This window comes from Diadema antillarum, unplaced genomic scaffold, assembly GCF_040938485.1.
Source record: "Diadema antillarum isolate AM-2024a unplaced genomic scaffold, OU_Dant_1.0 scf00000070, whole genome shotgun sequence".
Lineage (NCBI taxonomy): Eukaryota > Metazoa > Echinodermata > Echinoidea > Diadematoida > Diadematidae > Diadema > Diadema antillarum.
In genome coordinates this window covers 2,168,904-2,191,304 of record NW_027270959.1, presented here as the reverse complement: position 1 = coordinate 2,191,304, position 22,401 = coordinate 2,168,904, and the positions used below count along the sequence as shown (strand labels likewise).

At 36.3% G+C, this 22,401-nt stretch overlaps 1 protein-coding gene across 1 annotated transcript; it reads right to left on the bottom strand.

Annotated features, from left to right (window-relative positions):
• Window positions 1-9,669: 9,669 nt before the first annotated feature.
• On the bottom strand, window positions 9,670-21,678 carry LOC139716834 (acid-sensing ion channel 4-like). Its single transcript, XM_071628367.1, has 10 exons — window positions 21,653-21,678; window positions 19,982-20,239; window positions 18,669-18,836; window positions 17,316-17,477; window positions 16,479-16,603; window positions 15,716-15,903; window positions 13,491-13,635; window positions 11,905-12,046; window positions 11,265-11,356; window positions 9,670-9,794 (listed from the first exon to the last, which is right to left on the bottom strand). Exons 1-10 carry the CDS (start codon window positions 21,676-21,678, stop codon window positions 9,670-9,672), a joined length of 1,431 nt encoding a protein of 476 aa, XP_071484468.1.
• Window positions 21,679-22,401: the final 723 nt, after the last annotated feature.

Below are 22,401 nucleotides of genomic sequence, written 5' to 3'. Positions count from 1 at the left end.
CGGTCTCGTGAGCCTTTATTGTGTAGTGTCCGTCGCGTGGGCTTTCTTTGCTTTAATAGTGTCGGTCTCATGGGCCTTTTGTGCGCAGTGTCGAACTCATGGGCTGTATGAATCACGAGTCGTAAAACTCATGGGCTATATGACTCATGGACCTATTTTTTTATGTCGGTCTCGTGGACCGTATGACTCGAGGTTGTCGGTCTCGTGGGATGACCCCATTTTCTCTTATGTGTTCTGCCAAAATTGCCGTTCTCACTTATTTTATATGCATATTTCGGTTTCATTTATCTTTAATCAATGTGGTCCGGGGAAATATTGCTTCGGGTATTATCATTCTGCAATCGTTAACTTTGCACCTATAAAGTTGATTGCATATCCAACATTCGGGCGAGATTAGATAGCATGATCGCATCCATTCAAATTTGCACAAAATGAAATGAAACAAAATGAAATTGTTATAAAGTTTGAAATACAGATACCCTTTCATATTCTACAAGACTCTCTCTCTCTCTCACACACACGCACACAAGATCATTTACATATTGAGAAGAAAGGGCTAAACTTAATGAATAGAATGAAACACTGAAATAAATGTCACATTTCAAAATGAATGAACACATCTTTACCACAAAAAGCATAATTATAAAAATGTTTTCCATTATACATGTATCGCACACTTGAAACTTGTACCACTAGATTCCTTGAAAAAAATATGATATGTGTTCTGTCATGCAGTTGTCATTATGTTTTACTTCTCTTCAGTTTATCTGGCAGTAAAATAACATTCTCAGGAAAGGTCTACACCTGAAGTATGTATGTAATGTACCTTTATCAATATGTACGATTGGTTGATTTGGTACCAAGTGACAATCATCTGTAATAAATGCACTTTTGTCAAGGGATGATATAGTATTGGTTGATGTGAGGATTCGGTTTTTAACTTTCTGCGAGATACTTAGAAACCATTTCACGAAATAGTAAAGAGCATGCAATTCTAATGGGAATTTTAAATTCATTTGATGAAAATCAGTTTTGAAATGCATAAAATATGTAAAACAAAGTATTCCTTATCTGAGCCTTTTCAAATCAAATTTTCATCAAATAATCTTAGAATTGTATCCATTTCTATATTTCATGAGTGATTTTCAATTATAAAGCGAAAAGTTGGAAACCTAAACCCCATCTCAATGAAAATATGCAATCCCTTTAACCACAGCAAAATATACGAACTCTTTCATGCACAATATTCCAGCCAATAGACACTCCTAATGGATAATTATCCCTGATAATTATTATAATTTTGATATCGTATAGTACATTGAAGATCATATACAATCTATATAATGTAACTGGACAGGTGTATATGTACGTATATTTGCAGATACATAATATCAAATTTACTCTCCTGAATGATGGATGCGAACACTTTTTCATATTAACAAGTTCATATTTCTTATAGAATATTTGGACAAAAACTAATGTATTTGATACTATGTATGTTAAACGTATTACCACATTAAATGTGCTTTAATTGCCTGTCAACCTGGTAGGTCAATTAAACGGGAAACATTGCGCATGTGTTAATATATCCCTTTTTCTCTTCCAAGGCACCAAAGTAAACAAAATAAATTGCAAGAATAATCAAGCTGTCAATCTTGAGAAGGTGCTCTTCAATAAAACAATGACAACTAGGATAAAAATAATGAAGGAAAAATACATTTCTTCTGTCAAATCGAAATCAAAATGACATTACAGAAGAAGCAATATTAAACAAAATTTTAGGAATTTTATTTGTTGCTTCAAAATAGGAAAAATTAAAGCAATATTTCGTTCTTTAATTCGTGTCATAAATACTAAAATTGTTAACATTAAAGAATAAATAAAAAATATCAACATGTTATCACCTTCTCTGCTTTATTCCCTTTGAGGTTTGAATTACTAGAAAATTTCTACAAATACCCCATTTTGATTTATATCAAAATCCTTCATGAATGATCGGAACTGGAAAAAAAAAATTGCTTTCTTTTCTTTCTTTCTTTTTTTCCTTTTTGGTGAGTGTAGGCCTACATAGAAACATAGAATCTGTCTTGTTTTATCTTTCGAAAGCTTTATACGGCGAAAGGCCACCCCAAGTGGAGGAACTTGTCTACTACGCACACGACGCGGCAATTGTTTGGGTTCCTTCCTCCACAAAACATATGAAGAGTATTTTGCAAGTGCCATCGATGCCATCATATTGAGATGTCAATGACTAAGGGTGGGATTTCACGGAGTACGCGAACGATTTGCGAAGGACACGAATGACAAAATCCAACATTCGGAAAAGTTTTTCTCCGAATGTGTTCCGACAATGAAGCCGAAAACTATTCTTGCGCAATTTGTGCGAAGTTTCCACGACGTATGTGCGAATGTCGTGTGTATCATTGCTAAAGTACAGCATGTTACGTACACGAAGAACACGCGACGGAAATGCGAACAACGACAAATTTTCAATAATCATGGGAGAAAATGTACCCAAGGAGAGGTGGAAGCTGTCTTCAGTTGAATTTTTTTTTCTTTGCTCTGTTTCTCCTTTCTTTTTCTCTCATTTCTCTATCGTGTGCTTGCCTACATTTTTTTCCTATCTCCACTAGTAAAGCATTTGATTTTTTAGCAGTTCCTCCCACACATAATCTCTATAGTTCAAATGAAATTTTACATACTTGAGATTAATTTTAAGTGTATTCTGCGATTTTTTTTGTATATTATATCAAACATTTCTTTCTCTTTGCTAGTTTTTAATTTCTTTTCTTACTATAGTTGTTAATAATTCTTTGATGTTTAGATGTATTCTACGATTTTTATCTGTAGATAACGTATAAGTCATACATCCCCCAAACGTGCGGTAAACGTTCGCGAGAATGTCCCAAAAGGTACGCGAACAGTTTGCGATTACGTCGTAAAATGATCGGAAAAACTTCGCAGATTTCGCGTAACATACGCGAGACATTCTCCAAAGTTTCGGAGTCTGTTTGGGGTTTCACGAACATTTTGCGAATATCGCGCGTGTCTTGCGAAGGTCTTGCGCCTATGACGAAGCTTTAAAGACACTTTCGAGAACAATTCACGAGCAAATCCCGACTAATCGTGCGGAAAAGGTTCGCAAAAAATTTCAAACTTTTTTGAAATTCTCGCCGAAGTAAAAACGACATTCGCGAACAATTGACGACGCTTCCGAACCCTCACGTTTGTTTGGCGATCTTTTGCAGACTAAAATGCGAATGCTGGATTTTGCCATTCGCGTCATTCGCAAATCGTTCGCGTGCTCCGTGAAATCCCACCCTTAGAGAGGGAGGGTGTTTCAACATCAGTGGGCCTACTATATCGTAATCTTGGCTCAACATGTAAACAGATAAGATAAAGTACTGATAATGGTTATCGATAAATCCATGCACCTGTAATAACGGCATAATCCAAGGGCTCGTTTTGATAATGATGAGAACGAGTATATAGTTCATTATAAAATCAAAAGGAGAACTTTCATACGATGTTTATGTATATTGGTACGTATGGAATAATGCTGAAAAGCAAGTTGTTCCTGTGTATCGATGTGAACAAGAACATTAATATTACCTACCGTCGCGTTCTAATTTCTGTTGGGTTGAAGGCGTATTTGATTCCCGCCAGTCCCACTGATTCGGGAATGGACTTGTAGAAAATGGCGAACCATGACACTTTATCCCGGTATCTCACGTAAGGAGGAGGACTCAAGGTGGTGTCATCCGTCCCGATCTCTGGTGTATGGATGACAGAAAGTCCTGGTTGTTTCGATTCTAGGCCTACACTGGCAACATCAACTCTTCTTACAGGCATGGCAACACTTCTCGGTCTGCGATCCTATTGTCACTCAGTAGTAGTCAAGACTAAAAAAAAAATGACTCGTTAATCCCTTTCACAAAAATGTCTTGGCACACTAGCAAATCACGTATGCCAATCTGTACAATGCTAACACGGTGAGGCTAGAAAAAGCCTCCTTCAGCAACTTCACGCATCCATCGATCTGTCAGGCATTCTGAATGATCGTTATGAAAGGAGCGGATCGCACAATTCACTGAACGATAATTGCGAAGTGTTTTATTTACTGAATATCAACGTGCCTTTTAGCATCATGCATCATGCACCACTACTCCACCACTAAGTCATTTGTATTATTGAAACATTATTCGCAGCGTGAAAAGAAAAGATGACAGATCTTTCCCCCTTAAAAGAGGAAAATAACAAAAAGGAAATATGATATAAAGACGACAAAGAAAGAAGGCAAACAAAGGAGTACATGTGCCCTGAAAGAAGACAAGAAAAATATGCTAATTTCAACGGTCAGGGGAATTGAGAGATAACACAAGAAAGTGATATTCTATAGTAAGATTGATACATTCTCTCCTAGACTTATTATACCTAATTCTGATAAATGGCGTTGCAAAACGAAAAAGTACAATTGATTGCAAAAACATACGAACATTTTGAAGAATCCTTCATGATGGATGGATTTTTTTTCCTTCTGTCTCGTTAATAGCGTAATGACTGGTAATCATTTTTAAAATAATACTAAAGCAGCTGTACCAACTCACTGACTTACATTTTCATTACTGTCATTGTAATATTATATTGAGAGCCTGTTCCATTGAAGTAGCATGCGACTTAGGATGACACATTCGAACACCATAACTTGGATAATTAATGTAAAAAAAAAAAAACCGAAAAGCTATCGCTTCAGGAGGTTCTGTGTATTGGTCTCACCTGGCATTGAAGATGCGTCATCGATTTTGACTGCCTTGGTAATTCATGTGTTCAGGAAAAATGCACCACACTGCCTTATTGTGTTTGGACGACACTTCGTTTTTTTCCTGGCAGTCATGGCAGTATAGCAATCAACTCTCTTTCTCTACAAACGTAATATTGACCCTTCGTCTCCTTGATTGGAGGGAATTATTCGCACTGTCCATTAACTGCTAGGCAACGGGAATAACAATTAGGAATATCGTTAGATCCCATAAAGGTAGGTGGCCGCCTGGGATGGGGGCTGTAGCCCTCCCCCCCCCCCCCCCCCCTCGATGCTCCTAGCATCATAATTTTGTGATGAAGGTGATGTTATCGTATCACTTCGTCATGGACAAGCTGATGCGGTGCCATGGCACTCGACATTTCATTCAGTTCTGTTTCATCACTCCATGTTTTATCCTCACGCGAGAAAAATAAAGATACGACAAAAAATAATTTGCTATGTCTTCAGTGGAATTTTAAATTATTCATTCAAGTATCATCTTTTCAAGATGCCAATGCCGTTTTTGCCATCTTTGATGTATAAAGCAGTGGGCAAATATGGAGGAAGAACTCAACGGAGGGTGTTGATTTTAGCACATGTCAGTTTTCCAAGCTGGTTCAATTTTATGCAGATTTGTTACGCCGCTTGATATCAAGTGCAGATCTCAACAGCAATTGTCCATTCTAACAATGAGTGCCCAGTAATGACAAGAATTCTCTTTTACTGGTGCTATCTTTGAACCAATTATTTCAGCTCTATTTCTACTCTGTCGGTCTCAGAAAATATAATTTCGTTCTGTTTCGCTTCGTGCAAGCAGGAATGCAGGCAACGTGTTTCATCCTTAGCGGAAATACTTACAAAAATTCAATTTAACGGTGTCAAGTTAAGAGTTTTCTCATATGTCAGTCTTCTTTCTTAAAGTTTGTTTTCCAATGATTGAGGTATTAAAATGATGTGGTTCCATACAGGATTCAAAGGCATTGATTAGTCACTGATTTCAGGGAAATGAAAAGAGGTCATTCCATCTCCCTGCTGATACCTGGCGACCTGTAGATAAAAAAGTGTCTTTTGAAAGGCGACCAGCCCAATGCCATATCAAAGCCTAAACCTACACGCCCTTCTTTTGTTTTGTTTTATTTGTTTTTCTTTTGCTTGATGTTCAGCGTTGTTCAGGGTTCCTTTCTAAATCCAATATTTATATCAGGCATCGTGATGCGTGCAGTTTTCAGGTTAGAAGTAGACAATGAACAGATGAATAAAGTAATTGTCACTCCACTTGATTGCACATTCAGCTAGTCTCGCACATGCGCACAGTCTCACACACACAAAGGCACACACACACACACACGCACACACACGCGTAGTTATTTTCGACGGACTTTCGCTACAGATAACAACAGAGTTTACCTGAATGCTATTAAGTGCTGTGCCACAATCATATAACGATAACGCTTTGAAGGTAAAACCTCAAAGTATATGTGGCCTTGCTTTTATGGATGGATTTATTTTTCTTTAAACATGGCTGATGTTCAATGTGGACAGCTCTCCCAATAATGAACATGTCCTTGGTTCACGCGCAAATTGTCTTTAAATGATTTGTGCAAACCTTGTTGGCTTCCGGCGTCAAGCGAAATCCGGTGATGATGGATAAGACATTACAAATTTATAGTTAATGGCTTGTATCCTAGATCCAACACGTATTAATTAGCATAAAAGGATTGCAAACTTCTCCTCTGACAGACTGACTCTGCACTGATTTACCGATCATCTAATTTTACTTTATTTCATTCATTCACTTTCATTTACGGTTACAAACAAACGTAAATGTAGTAACAATTTCAGAAACATATAAGTATCCAACCCACTCCATTTTATTGAATTAAATACTAGTAATTCAATATTTGTATATCTTTTCGATCGATTAATTGCCATACGTACATCAATCCATGTATTTCACTCTTCTACTTGTCTGATGAGGAAAGAACGCTCGATTATAATGGTTGGACCAAAAAATGACCGCAATATTTCAAAAATAGTTAGTTATCCCCTCCCCTCTCCTCTCTCTCTCACACACACACACACACACACACACACACACACACACACACACACACACACACACTATCTCTCTGTCAGCGCTGTCATCCATTAAACACTCATTACCTTGCGCGCTTTTATCTGCCAGCTCGTATAGACACTTCGATAACATCATCACGTAGCATATTTTTTCCATTCATTTATTTTTCCATCTACAGCAGAACTTGTAAATGCATTTCTTTTTTTCACATGAAATATAAGTGCATATCTTTCATCAACATTACCAAATATGATAAATGAAATCTATATTTATAAAAATGATAGGGTGAAAAAGAAAAAGCACACAGAACATTCTAAAGTGTAGAAAATGTAGGAGATGGGGAGGAATGCTGAAGAAGCAATGCTTGGAGGGTGCATTCCCCACAAAACATAGTAATACAGTTATACATGTAATATCCTTGATCTTCTACTTTGTGCATGACATTTATTCATTTCCATGCTATCCCTGTAAAAGCCTCCACTGTGACGGCAACGGTCTGTTTGTGTGTGTGTGTGTGTTTGTTTGACTAGTTGTTTTGTTTGTTTGTTTTTGTTTTTGTTTTTTGCCATGGTGTGCCAAAAGGTGGCATGTCTCGATCCGTTACAGCATAACTTTCTCGCTAATAGTTTCGTCACAAAATAAATCTTCAACTGGTGATTTTGCTGCTTTTGATTTCGATATAAGAATCTGATTTCTTGTGGTTTTATACCAGTATTATTGATTTTTTTTTTACAGAACCAGACAAGGTTCCTTGCCATAGCAAAAAGGACCGTTACAGTTGGCAGTCAATCACACTATTCTACCAACACCAACAAAAAAAGATCTAGAAAAACTGTCAAGAATATAATTTTCATCTCGTTTTCATGAGCCTAAATTTTTGTATAATAAATAGGAGGAAAATTGTTCTTTTAGATCACATGAAAAAGTCAAGATTGACTGGGTTTGCTCGTTTAACCTTTTTGAGTTCCCACACAAGATTATTGCGTGCGACTTGTTGTTGTTGTTTTTTTTAATCCATGGTCACATACATGATTATACGTGTGTTTTGATTACGTGTATGTATATATGATTATGTATATATATAATTATATATATATATGTGTGAGCAGGAAAGTGTGTGTTTATCTCGTGTGAATGTGTGTATGTTTTCATATACACATTTAATAATGCACTCATTAATTATGGTAATTACAGAGATAATCCCTTCATTGTGAACATTTGAGAGTAAGTCAATTTAGCTCAAATAGAATTGAATTGTATTTTCCAGTGCTTTGTTGAATAGACTTTACAATTAACACTCATAAATTCCGAATTTCCAAATTTTGTATTTTCCAGTGCTTTGTTGAAACTGAACTAACAGAAAATAATATTTCATCTAGATTTATTCACTTCAATGTAGTCCAATATACAGTGCGTATAAAGCGCATATCACTAGGCATGTACCGTATGTGTCTCTCTGTTTTAAGGGAGAGGGTTGAAAATCAAAAAAGGAAATGTACTCCACCTCCACAGTGAGGTACAAAATACTTTGGACGCGATATTTTACTGCATATGATACAAAAGTAGATAAATAAGTGATATATTGTAGTAAGAATGCTTACATTTCGTTGTGAAAGCTTGTCAGCAACTGTATAAAAAGACCACTCTCTCATTTCATGAACAATTTATACACTGTACTATACATCGAGATATAAACACAATCCCATGCATAAGTAAATCGCTATTAATGCCGAAAGTAATGAAATTTACATGAAGGAGAAATCCTCGTGATACGCATTGTTCTGCAGCGACTGATCTATTTACAAAAAGTGATATATGTCAACGTACTTCCTTTCAGTACGAGAAAAATCACTCCAAATATCACGCTGCATGGCATGCCTCACCCCTCACACACACATACACACACACACTGCTCTTACTATGATTTTTGGAAGTTATTTATGCTGAAAGTAATTAGATTCACAGGAACGAGAAGTCATTATGATGTGGATAGGTATGAAGAGAGCGATTTATCAAAAAAGTGATATGTGTCAATGTACTTTCTTTCATTTTGAGTCCAATCACTTCAAATATCACACATGCCTCACCCGTCTCAAACACACACACACACACACACACACACGCACATAGACACATAGCAGACACTAACCGCCAAAGATAGATTAACTGATGATTTCAAGGAAACAAAAATAATATAGCAACCTTCATTCTTACAACCGTAAGCAGTAGTTATCAAAAATGCGGTAGACTGCATGCCGTATTCCTGATTGTGCGTAGTTGGGCTGAAAATGTATTTAAATCTTAAAGGCGCGTCTCTCCATTTTACAGCATAATTTTACATGCACTGGTCCCTCTACATTATTGCCTACATAATAAGCTTGAACCAAGGTACGGTCATTGCACTCTTATTTACATCATAGTAATTACTACATCAAAATTTACAATTTGATCTATTGTCACCAATCAATTTTTTAAATCAAAACTCACTCAAATAAAAGACGTACCGCGGATCATTTTTAAAGGGTTCTTAATGCCTTTATCCCATCAATTTGTTATTTAGTTAAAAGAATTTATTCCAAATAAAAGATTAAAAACCTCAAGGGGCACCGCCCCGGCAATCTCTTGTTGCATCATCGTGCATACGACCCTTACAAGGTCACACGGTTTTAAGCTCGAAGACAGTTTATTGGTAATAATAAATGGCTATTTCTGTCCTCTTCAACCGTTCATTTTTTCCAACTCTCTTCCGCACCACAGGTAGCGCATTTTATCAGAGGTGTTTGGTTTTTGTTTATGTATACCTCGACGGCAACCTGTAGGAATGTACGTAGATGGAGTATCCGAACAGATCAAACAACTCAACAACCGTCAGAATGCTTCCTCCTAGCCACAACCCAAGGGAGCCTCCGATGTCACCTGCAAGATTAAAGAGAAATTTTGAATTCAACTTTGAACAATGCAGATAGATTATTCATTATTATATGACAAACTGAACTCATATAAACAAATGTACATGTGGAAATAAAGCAGTCGTATTTTTGAGTGTTTGTGTTTATGTATTAAAATGTATATTTGCAGATATAATTTCATTTTTCTTTATTAAATCATCTGGTTGTATCAATATACATATATGAATACATAATGCTCCTATACATGTATAACAGAAGAAGGCGTAGGACGCCGAAAGTTTGAGTAGAATACACTCATGATTTATTCATTGCATTTCAAGTTAACTTTTCCATTTCTTCGTAGAGCCAATACGTCAAATCTCAAATATATGACCCTGCATCACAAAACCTACAAAAAGTCGACAGACATGCATTTTTAGTTAAGAGCAGATTCTGAAAGAGCAGACTTTAAGCTTTAAAATGATGTATAACTCAATTCAAATAGATTCTCCTAATCTATCCTAATATTGGAAAGAGAGCACACACTCTGGAAAGTGTGAACTGAGAAAAGAGTCTCTGAAATACAAGGTCTATTCAAGCGCTTAATCTTTACCAAACCATGCTAGCTGTGCTATGAATGGAACAAAAAAAAGGATGTTAACCACTGGAGCAACAACAATCAAAGGATTATCAGATTAGGTTCAAATTGAGCACGCTTTATCAAGACATTCTGCAGATGATTACTGCCAACTTTCAGAGCAGTAGCATTATTCTTTCTATAGTTATTGGAGTTGAAAGTGAAGAGTATGGACAGGGTTTATAAGAAATGGAAAGAGGACTCTGTGAGAAACACCTAATCACACTAGCAGTGTTCAAGAAAAATTGCTAAAAACACAATTCCCAGCTCATTTTCTGATCCCACTTTTTTAGTATGATAAACAAGAAGACCTGTTTTTTACAGAAATATGAAAAACTCAAGATTGGCTTCGTTGACCTATTTCACCTATTTTCAATCATAACACAAAATCAGTGCATGCGACTTTTTGTCGGTTTTGTGATGCACGGTCACAATCATATGCATAAGCAATTATGCTTATGTATGTATCTGTACAATAAATGTGTATATGTATGTATATATATATATATATATATACACACATTGTTTGGTGTCTTGTCTCTAAAACATGCGCTTAATTTCCTCGCCAGGATAAAGCGTTTAATGCCATTTTAGGTTTTAATCTCATATATATAATAATCACTGTGTCCTGTCTATTCGTGAATGGGTCTCTGGCATATCCCTTCCACTGTTTGTAAGTCCTTCCTTCCTTGGTTCATTGAAGTCTTTCAGGTGCACGTGTTCGTTATTTTCCATAGTTACAAATAGGCTAACCCAGGGTGGTGGGATTAAAACTCACCTCCCTGGTTAACCCCAGGCAGTTCATAGATTTATTTTACTCTTTATATATGTAACACAGTTCCCTTTATAAGATCGACTTACTCAAAAGAGCGCATGAGGTGTAATCTGCTTGCTGCGATATTTTCTGGACGGAAAGATCTCTCATGAAGATATTTAATGCGCAGAAATTTGACCTGAGAAAAAAAAAATATTTCCATACATTAAAAATCATAATTCATTTTCTTCCATTTTGAGGATACTTGTGAATAATTAATCGCGTGGATCTGATATTCAAAACATAATTTGCAATAACGTTTGCTGTTTAAAGACAAGTTAGACTCAGGGTAAAATCTAAGGCTCTTATGCTTCGATGATAGCATAATTGCATGCTTCTGCTTTCAGTGTCATTGATTATTGTGCATTCCAAGATTATGATGCGTCGTTTTTCACTTCTACACAAATATTCCATATTACGAGAAAGAAGTGAGTACACTTAAATGGTATTCTCTTTTGGCATTCACTACAGCGTATCCATGATCAATCCATTGCATTGTATGACACTCATTTGTCGACACTATGAAATTCATGAAACAAACCAGGATAATTTATACGTACGTCACTGTTCTCAATTATGTATGTCGGTTTTTTTTTTTCTTTCTTTCTTAACACTCGTCTGTATTCGTCAGTCGATATCGGAAATTAAAGACCAAAAAATTAGCATGAAAGTGAATAAAACACTTACCGGATATCGGATGGAGTAGAATCAAATTCCTCGGCCGCAATATCAGTCCAGAAGTCAGATGGGTAGGTGGAAAATGAGACCGAAGCTTCGTACTTGCGGACGAAGCAGGGCATGGGGCAATCGCAGTCCATAGATTGATTCCCTATAAAACAAATAAAACGTTGCGTGAACACGATTTTGTAGTCATCGCAGCTTTTATTATGTTAGGCGGGTTGAAGTCACTAACGCTATACATAACATATTATGACAAGACTTTGGCAATAACTGTATTCAAACATTACTGAATGAATGATATTGCTTACCCAAGACACCTACATGAATGATGGGTTGTAATGCCGATTAAAAAAAAAAAAAAAAAAAAAAAAAAAAACCTTATGAGTGCATCCTTTGGAAATTCGTTGAATGTGTATCTAGTGATTATATACCGTCTTACTTAGTGATAAGTATAAGATATTCGACAAAATTTTCGCCCTGTCTGCATGTATGAAAAGCAATAACTTAATTACGTCTGTTCTAATTCTAGCTTCTGCTGTCTTACCTGTACCTCTGAGGATACATGTGAAATACTCGTAAGCTGTACACTCTCTTGCTTCGCCTGTGTATCGTATAAACATGAAACGAGAAGAAAAATATTCAATGCGATCTTGTGGTGTTGAACGGAGAAAACGAGGAGCAAATGTCATTATAATGTTTTCCTCATGGATGAGTAAAATCCGATTCATCACACAATACTGCATTATCCAAGCAGGATAAAAGATGATGACTCGTGCACGGTGTCTTTTGACCTTTCATTGCCACATTGACTATCAGTCGGGTTCGTATCGCTAAGTATGTGGACTTCGATTACATTTTTATGACACTTTCAAAACAAATATTTCTATCAGGGTGACTATGCAAGCAAAACTGTTGAGCATGGATAAAATATGATTACAAAGACAGAAACGTAGATATTTATATCTATCTATATATATATATATATATATATATATATATATATTTATTATTTAGTCATTTAGTCATTTATTTGTTTCTAACCTTTAATAACATTTCAGCAATAAAAAGGTAAAAAGGATGTAGCCAATGACTAATCCTAGCTTATTTGTTGCTGTATTTTTTTTTGTTGTCTCAAACCCCTTGAATACAATTTTGATATTGACGTGCTAACTGCGCTATATAGTTGAGACATTATGTCCTATGCACGCAAATATTCGGAACCTTGTCATCTTCAATATGATAAGCCAAATGCATTCTGGCTGTTTGTTTCTAGTCAAACAGGCTAGTTTTAGGAATTGGGTCTTGCCTATCAATTCACGTAGGTAATTTTTCAAGTTTGACATTTACAGGCGCAGACCTAAATGTACGTGTAGTTTTTTCTCCATTTTGTCCCTAATTCTTCAAACTTTTTAGTCTAAAAAGTAGCAATTCAGGAATTTGTATGTTCTATCATACTTCTGAGTTAGTAGGGAATACTCATAGTTTGAATTGGTGTAGTCATTTTGCAGCTAGGTGCTAGAACCTCATCTTTAGGATCCCGCCATATCTAAGGGGTTTTGCGATGCGAAGTGCTGTCTAGAATGCTTACTTACCCTTCATAGCCTTGGTTTTACAACCGCACTGCCTGATGTAGACGTCTGATAAACACTCCAGTGCACACGAAGGGTAGGAATAGGTGTCGTAATAATTCAGCGTTTTATTTCTGCATTCTCCGACTGGTTCCTCCAGATTCCTCACCTGGTGTATTATGATCCATATAAACGAATTGATAAAGAAAGTAATAAATAATTACATCAACAAAATGACAACAATGATGACGTGTTTGCATTTTGTTACTACGTCGGGCATGTACCACATCAAATAATGAGGAGAGAAAAATTTAATGAAAGAATGATTACAGGAGTAATAGGTTTACACGTGTTGCTTATAGTGAACATAACACCAAGATGAAATTCTGTATATATAAATGTGAACATAACATCAAGATGAAATTCTTTGCTCGACATGAGGTGAAAACACGATGTGGTCATATGATCAAGCCAAGAAGATAGTGTCAGTGCATACAGTGAAAAAAAAAAAGTATATTGGCACGATCACTTCCATTTTGCTCGTTCTGAAAGTTTTGGTTTATGGTGCCAGATAGAAGGGATATAACAGTGAGCCCTTTCTTAAAAGCGTCAATCTCAGAGCGCCTAGGACCATAAGGAGTAGGGGAGACCGGGTCTAGTTGTTACAATTTTCACATTTTTAGGTCTGTACAAAAAATGAATAGAGGAATTGGCTTCATTTTTGCTTTGAGGATACCTTATTTCCTCCTTTAATTAAAAACAGTACAAACTTTGGAAGTCCAGATAATATAAACAAGATATTACGTAATCAATAAACACAAAATTTTGTAACAACTTTCCCCGATGTTGGGGTAAGTTGTTACACAACATGGGGTACTTTGTTACACCGTAGAAAGTCAACTCATATCGGGTAATGCAGATCTGACGTGTTAGGTAATTCTTAATATTAGCCTGTCTGGGTGTGCATGTTAGCCTATGCTGGGGTGTATGAGTGTGTTGGGTGTGTGTGGGTGTGTGTGTGTGTGTGTGTGTGTGTGTGTGTGTGTGTGTGTTTGTGTGTGTGTGTGTGTGTGTGTGTGTGTGTGTATAACCATAAATTCAATTGAAAGTGCATTGGGGTAAGTTGTTACACCACTCGATTCTCCAGACGGGTCAAGTTGTTGTAACAACTTGACCCAGTGCGTTTCAAAAACTTTTCACACGTGTGGCCAATAAACAATCAAACATCACGTGTTGCTACTTTCACCAAAAGACAGCCAAAACATGCTTCTTTCAACCACATACTCATCACTTACTGGAGAAGAATGGATTTGGTGTAATAAACAAAAATCGAATTTTTCAAAATTTTACTCGGAGAGGTAAAAAAGTGTTTTTTGGACCTACCTTCTACATGTGACGTCCAGGCAACGCCAGATTTCGCATGCAGAGATCGTTGGCTATACGTTTTGATTTGATATTACTAAGTAACGCACTCTTTTGATCATAATAGAGAAAATGACAGTGTAACAACTTGCCCGTGTAACAACTAGACCCGGTCTCCCCTATGCTATGTGGTGGTGTCTGTGAGACTCCCCCGTACTTACCAGGGCACCTGCAGTGAGTTACTCTATGGTTGCACTATGAATAATGGTACGATATCATACTCGCATGCACCGTGCCTGCAAAATTCATACTGTTGTCAGGTCAAACTGGTAATGCTCATATATATCAAGGGATGGTACAGTACCGATGAAGATGAAAATTGGGCTTATGCTTCTTCTTTTTGCGAGATATCAAGAAAACACTTATGAAATAATACAGAGCATACCATTTTAAGAGGAATACAGAGTTTATTTGATAAAAATCGGGGTTGAAATAGATGAAACATCCAAAAACACAGTAAAATGAAACAATTGTAATAAAAATGTGGGTCCCACACTTTATTAGGATCACTCTGTTTTGGATATCTCAGCCATTTCAAAAACAGTTTTCATCAAATAAACGTTGAAATCCTCATGGAATTACATGCTCTTTCATATTTCATAAGAGGGTTCTCACTTTCTCTCCAAAAAATGATAAAAACCTGAAGTTAAGTCTCAACCAAAATTACACTATATACGATAACTATATCCTTCTACACAACAAAATCTGGGAACGTTTTTTGTCAGCATTAGAAATAATAACACTGATGAGTGGAATTCGATTGCAACTTAAATACATGCAAAGCGAAAACGGGAGAATGAGAAAGAGATATGTGTACAATACCGCACCTCCACAACATCCACTCCAACAGTAGTCTGAACTCCCGTTCCGATGGAAAACCCCTGTCCTTCAACTTGGGGCTCCGTCCCGCGGTCGTAGAGAAGAACCTGAAAGCCAGCTCCGTATCTCGTCTGTGGCTGGAAGAAATAATCCTCCTGCTCCGCGCTGAGCACGATTTCGAACCCATACAGCCTCCCTGAGTGGATGTGTGAGAAGGCAGAGAATGGAAATACCCAATCTTACACCGAACTTTGAAGTACAGCTCTCCTCTGATTGGTGGGAAGTGTGCGTATACATGTTATAAGGAACCTCATGACAGTTCCCCTGGAAGACTCCTAAATGAGGATAAAAACTGCAAGAGAACGCAGGTACTAGTTTGTCTTCCTACCGTTACTGAAAGGGGACTATCAAGTCATTGTTCTGTATGAGGTATCAAATAAACGTCTCTAGCATTAAAACTGCCTTTACAAGAATCACGTGCGTACGTTTTTTTGTGTCATTCCTTCATTTACAATTTAATGCTATTAAAACACTTTGAGCATTTAATTTCTAGACATCTTAGAGAAAAAAGGAAAAAACGCATCATCGCATGACAGCCTCATTGCCTTTGTTCAATGAAATAAAATGCAGCGTTGATAGCAGTCTGAATGCTCACAGACACATTCATCTATTCCATAATATCACAACAACTGAGTTGCGCGCTATAAAGTACTGATATCCCTTCCAAGACTTGAGTACTAAAACTTATATTCAACTGTTTCTTCTTCTTACCTGGAGAGGAGACTACTAGACCTTCTTGTCCGTTGTCGATGTCATTGAACACGAAGCAGACTCCCCAGTCGGTCATTCGAACCGTCATGACAGAAGTGTCGTAATACCTCTGATTCCACTTGATACTGGAACAGAGAGAGTGGAATAAAACATAATTATGTATGACAACAGCTATAAGCATGCAATTGTCTCGGTGATTATTTCCTTGACAGTTCTGTAATTTCAGGTGAAATTGTGACTACTTTTGGTTTAAAAAAAGTCAAAATAACTTCCTTACAGTCCGTGATATTCAGTTACATTTTTTTTTTCATTCTATTCTGCAATTTCGATTGGTGTGAACAAGTAAACTTGATACAAAACACTTCTTCGCTTATGATGTTACATAAACACGTGATACATGATAGCGCATCGCAGTTCAACATAACGAAACCAAGATAATTTTATGTCACAAGATGTCAATCCAACAAATACTACTTACTGTATATGTCATATTGTTTAAAACAATGAAACGCGAAGGAACTTTCAGTAAATCAACCTCAATGCCAAATCTCTAATCTCAAAAGAAATTCAGAAGTTTTCATGACCTTTTACTTTACTTTAAGAGGTTTGTTCTCTCCTGAATTACTCTATCGTGAGAATGTGAAGGGAGATCTTATAAGAAATGTAAAATTAATCAGCAATTTTTATTCCAATAACACAGTTATTTTGGACGTTAGTTTCACGTGTGTATGTACATAATTATAATGTTGTATACATTGTAGTTTCCCTTGAATTTGTATCAACAAAACTGGGCTTTTGAAAATTAGAATCTCATATGAAATTTGAAATAAATCTTACTGTCTAACGGAATCATTGAGCTGGTGAGCGAGCGTGTAGTACATGTCGGTCATATTGTACGATGACAGGACAGACTTGAATGCGGTTACATTCACTGATTCGTCCATCGTTTGCCAAGTCGTTAGAAACTTCCTCATGTCGGTGTCATTCAACTGCGACGACCTGTGAAGTTAGAAAAGTGTTTGACACATTTTTGTTTTACTCTGGGTATCGATTCAAATTGTTTCATAATCTATGTTACAGCTTTGCGTTTTAACCACAAGAACCAAGATTTCCTTGCCACGCTATGCTTTCATTTAAGGCATAATTTACCATTTGCAGTTGAAGCAAAAACCCCAGCATTAGTGTTTTAGAATAGTTCTAAAATGTGTGTTAGGAATAGAAACAACCGCTGTAAAAATTTGAATCAGTATGACCGATGTTAAGCTTTGTTAGATACACAAAATGTGAACACTAGTTATGATAAAAATGTTCCCAGACTAAGCCACCTACAGTTGCGGTTTATTGAGAAAAACACTGATATCTCCTCATATTTTAGCCTTTATTGAAAAAAAAAAAGTTTATATAGTAGTATGTTTTGTCATACAACAGACCTACCCATATGCATCAAATGTGATATCTTGAACAGTTTTGAAATCACTGCTCCAAAAGGCAAATAGGACCTGTAAGAATTTGTATTCTGAAACACAAAGTGGTATGAAGAGGAGAGAAAATCTGATTTGGATTTCATAGCAACTTTGTGCTACCACACATGAAGAGGGAATGGATCTGTTAAGAATTATTTTACGCATCTGAATGATAAACCACAAATTGCTCATGATTGAATAGCCTGAAAAAAGGGGGAAAGAACGCGGGTGCCGGTGTGACTCATCTGTTTCCAACTTCTCCTTTCTCTCTCTCTCTCTCTCTCTCTCTCTCTCTCTTTGGGTTCTAAAATGTCAACATTATAAAGTACAAGTAATTGCCTTACCCGATAGAGCAAAGTGAAACCTCTCCAACAATCACGACAATCACTTTTTTCATACCAAGGAACATTCTTAACATCATCATTTTCAAAATCCATATTTTCTTTACGTTCTCTTAATGTCCAAACAGGACAAAACACAAATATCTCATAAAAAGGAATTACAAGAAAGGAGATAAGTTGCTTTGCAATTAAAGTCTCCATGTGGTTGAATTTACAAAAAAAAAATGTTATGTCATAAGAAACCGTGAAAAATATAATATTCTATTGACAAAGGATACTGATAGCATCTGTGTTTTCCAATAAAGGTTTCTTCACTTTGTGTGTTGCAATAATAATTGTTGAATTGTATTAATTGTTGTGATTTGCGGGTTTCCCGACGACATTACCTGAAGGCGTTGATATTGCAGATAGCGACGGATGGAAAGGGCACGGAGTCCTGATACTTGTAAACCACATCCACACTCACTGGCCTAGACATATAGTACAGGATCCTGTTGATTATCTGTTGCGTAGATACGCCACAGCAGGTGAGCACAACTAGAAGCCAAATAGTTCTGAGGGAGAAGTATTCATGTTCCAATCAAAAGAAAATTAGATCATAAATCCTTACAGGGGTTCTCCTGGCAGCGCCTGTAATGTATATCAAAATCATTCTTTATCATTTGCAGATGAAACAAGAACCTAGCTTTAGTGCTTCAAAATAGTTCTAAAATGTTAGTTAGGAATAGAAACAACCATTATAAAAATTCTAATCACTATAATCAATGCTAAATCTTGTTAAGTATACAAAATATGAACAATGTAGTTATGATAAAAATGGCTTATAATAATTGACTATACCGTCTACAGTTATAGTTTAATGAGAAAATTAGTGATATCTTCTTATATTTGTGGGTTTCAACGCATTTTTTTTTTTGTTCATATGATGGGGCGTTTTGTGATTCAACTGACCTGCACATAAAATGCGTAAAATGTGATAACCTGAACATTTTTTTTTTACACCACTGCTCCCAAAGGTAAGCACGACCTTTAACGAATCGTATCACACTTCAGGCAACAAGATTTCAAGTTGACATTAGCAGTTATTTTCTGAACACATCATGAAGTTCCCATTTCTGTTGCTTTATTCTTTCTTTTTGTTTATTCATTTCTTCGGGGTAGGGGTTTTGGGGGTGAACACTAGTTATGTGTCCTTGCATTTTGTGTTAAAAAGAAGAGGCGATATGTTTTTGAAATACAAGAAAGATACACTGATTGTTGATAACCTGATGGAAGGCAAAGTAGCTAGCGGACAAAAATTACACACAACACATTTACATACACACACACACACACACACACACACGCATACATAAAACATATGTAGAAGGAAAAACACACGTTTGAAGCAAACTAGAGAGCTTGAATTTCATCTGAGTCTGGGAGACCAAGAGCGGGTATGGATATCACCAATACATCTGCCAATGTGCAGTTTGTTGTTATCGATGATTATTAACGCTCAATGGAAATATTTTGCAGGATGTGATCATACAGAAATTACTAAAACATCATTCCCCTTTGCGTGATACATTGCCTAGACCCTTGACCTAAACCCTCTGTTCTTTGAGCAAATTTCTCTCTTACACATTATTAATAGAGTACCGTCTACACTTTTCCTTAATTTAAAATCAAGTTTAATCATTTCAATCAAACGTTATACCTTCGCCACCTGACTTCCGTTGGATTGCAAGCGTACTTCAGCCCAGACAGGCTCACAGCGTCCGGAATGTACCTGTAGAATATGGCGAACCAAGAAACCTTGTCGCGATAAGTCTGAGGTTTGGCAGGTGCGTCCAGTCCAACTTTGCCATCACTGACCACGTCTATGACGGTCTGTTGCTTGGCAAACTCCTTCAATGGGTGGACATCGATGTGGGTGATTGGCATGATGGGACCAGTTGTTCGAGCTGCTTTTGACCTGCAAGTGACAGTAAAAACATTAACATGATTAAGTACAAGTAGTTTGGATCAATAATGTGTTTGTTGTTGTTGTTGTTGTTGTGTTTTTGTTTTGTTTTTGTTTTTTGGTAATTAAAGTCACTGTTTACCATTGGGAGTAGTGATTTAAAGATTTTCCAGTTATTATAACTCATGCATAATGTGTAGGTCAGTTGTACAACAAAACATCGTACCAAATACAAATTTTGCACTTAAGTCTAAAATATAAGGAGATATCACTGTTTTTCTCACTAAATCATAACTGTAGACGATTAAATCTCGACAATTGTATCAAAACTATTATTCACATTTTGTATATTCAACAATACCTAACATTGCTTATACTGATTAACGTTTTGGGTTTTTTTTACACTGGTTGTTTCTATCCCTTTAGAACTATTTTGAAGCACTGAAGGTGAGTTTTTTTTTTTTCATCTGCAAATGCTAAACAATGCCTTTTAGATAAAAGAGATGGAAAGGAGCAATTTAAACTGGCCACGTAGTCTTATGTAAGGTTATCGACCAATTTCATTCTCTCTTGACCTTAACAGAGCAAATTACGCACCAGTAACAACAACGACCGAGGAAATACACCATAAAATTGTTTTGGCACCATAATGAACGGGGAAAAACAAGGAAAAGTATGCTTAGAAAAGAATGTTGGAAGCTTGGAAAGAAATATATGAAACATAGTGCAGATCTTACCTTTTTTTTAAGGAAATCCTTTAAGCTCAGTTTTTGACTGACGTATGTTCTTCCCTGTGCAGGCGATCTGGAATCGAAAGCTATCGATCTCCTCGTCAGAGAACGTTCATTAATCTTTAGGCGATGATGGTGCCATCCTTTCGGTCCGTCACCATGCCAACGGCTTTCGTTAAAAAGGGAAGGCAAATATTGTTCGGTATTTAATTGACGTTCGTTCCCCCCTCTCTCTCTACCCCCTTTTAAATCGCCCTAATGCCAACTCCACATCATAATCTTAAATTAATGAGGAAACGTCGAGTGCTCAGGGTTATATTGATAAGCTCTCGATCTGTATAATTCAGCTAGAAGAGCAGAGAAATGTTCAATAAAAGCTCAATAAAGGCGGATGATAGAAATTACTATCGTGATTTCACTTTTCCTTCCACTCGCAATTCGATACATTGCAGTTCATCTACACACACTTTGGTGGTAATAAAATACATGGTCTTGTCAAGGAGAAAAATGAATAGTCAGAATCTTCTTAGCTGATGAAATCATTTTGATTATCTTTTATTTTTTTTTACTTCCCTGCATGGATTCTTCTCCTTTTTTTTCCCCAACCTGATGTATTCCGTAAATAGGCCTACCATGATAATTGTAAAAGTACTGATATATGTTAATCGCATGAACTTTTGCCTTTCATTCAAACCTTTGCACCTTTATGTCAGGCGTCATGTTCAGTATCTGTTTGGGTTGGCATGTGTCCGTCGTGTGAATGTTCCTGTACAGTTTCTGGCTCTGCTTTGTTTTAATTTATATTCTTCTACTTTTCTTTCTGTTTTTTTTTTCTGTCTGTTCTCAAGCATAAAGAGTTGACTGTATAGGCACTATTTACAATTTTCAGGTGAAACAAAAACCCAGATTTACTTCTTTAAAGTAGTTTTAAAATGTAAGTTAGGGACAGAAACAGCCGATATAAACATATTGCTAAGTATACTCAATGTTTAGTTGTTAATACATAGATATAAAGAAAAATTAATGAACATATAGTTTTATTAAAGTTGTATGTAGGATAAGCTGCCTACAGTTATGGTTTGAGAAAAGTAGGGATACTCTCTATTTTTAAAGCTTTATTGTGAAATCTTTAAATATTATGATAGGATGTTTTGTGATACAACTGATCTAAACATGTGCATCAAATGTGATAATTCGAACATGTAGAAATACTTGCTCCAAATGGTAAATAGTTCCTTTAAATTGGTTCTGTTAAGAATAAAGAAAAGATGAATATGGAGATTACAACCAAATCATTACAAGCATACTGGTCCACAACTTTTTGATTGATTAGGATAGGTTCACTCTAAAACTGTGTCATCGTATAATGTAGAGAGTCCATGGAATGGAGAGTTCACTTAAAGTCGAGTAATGCGATCTGTCTACCTAGTTTCACAACAAATA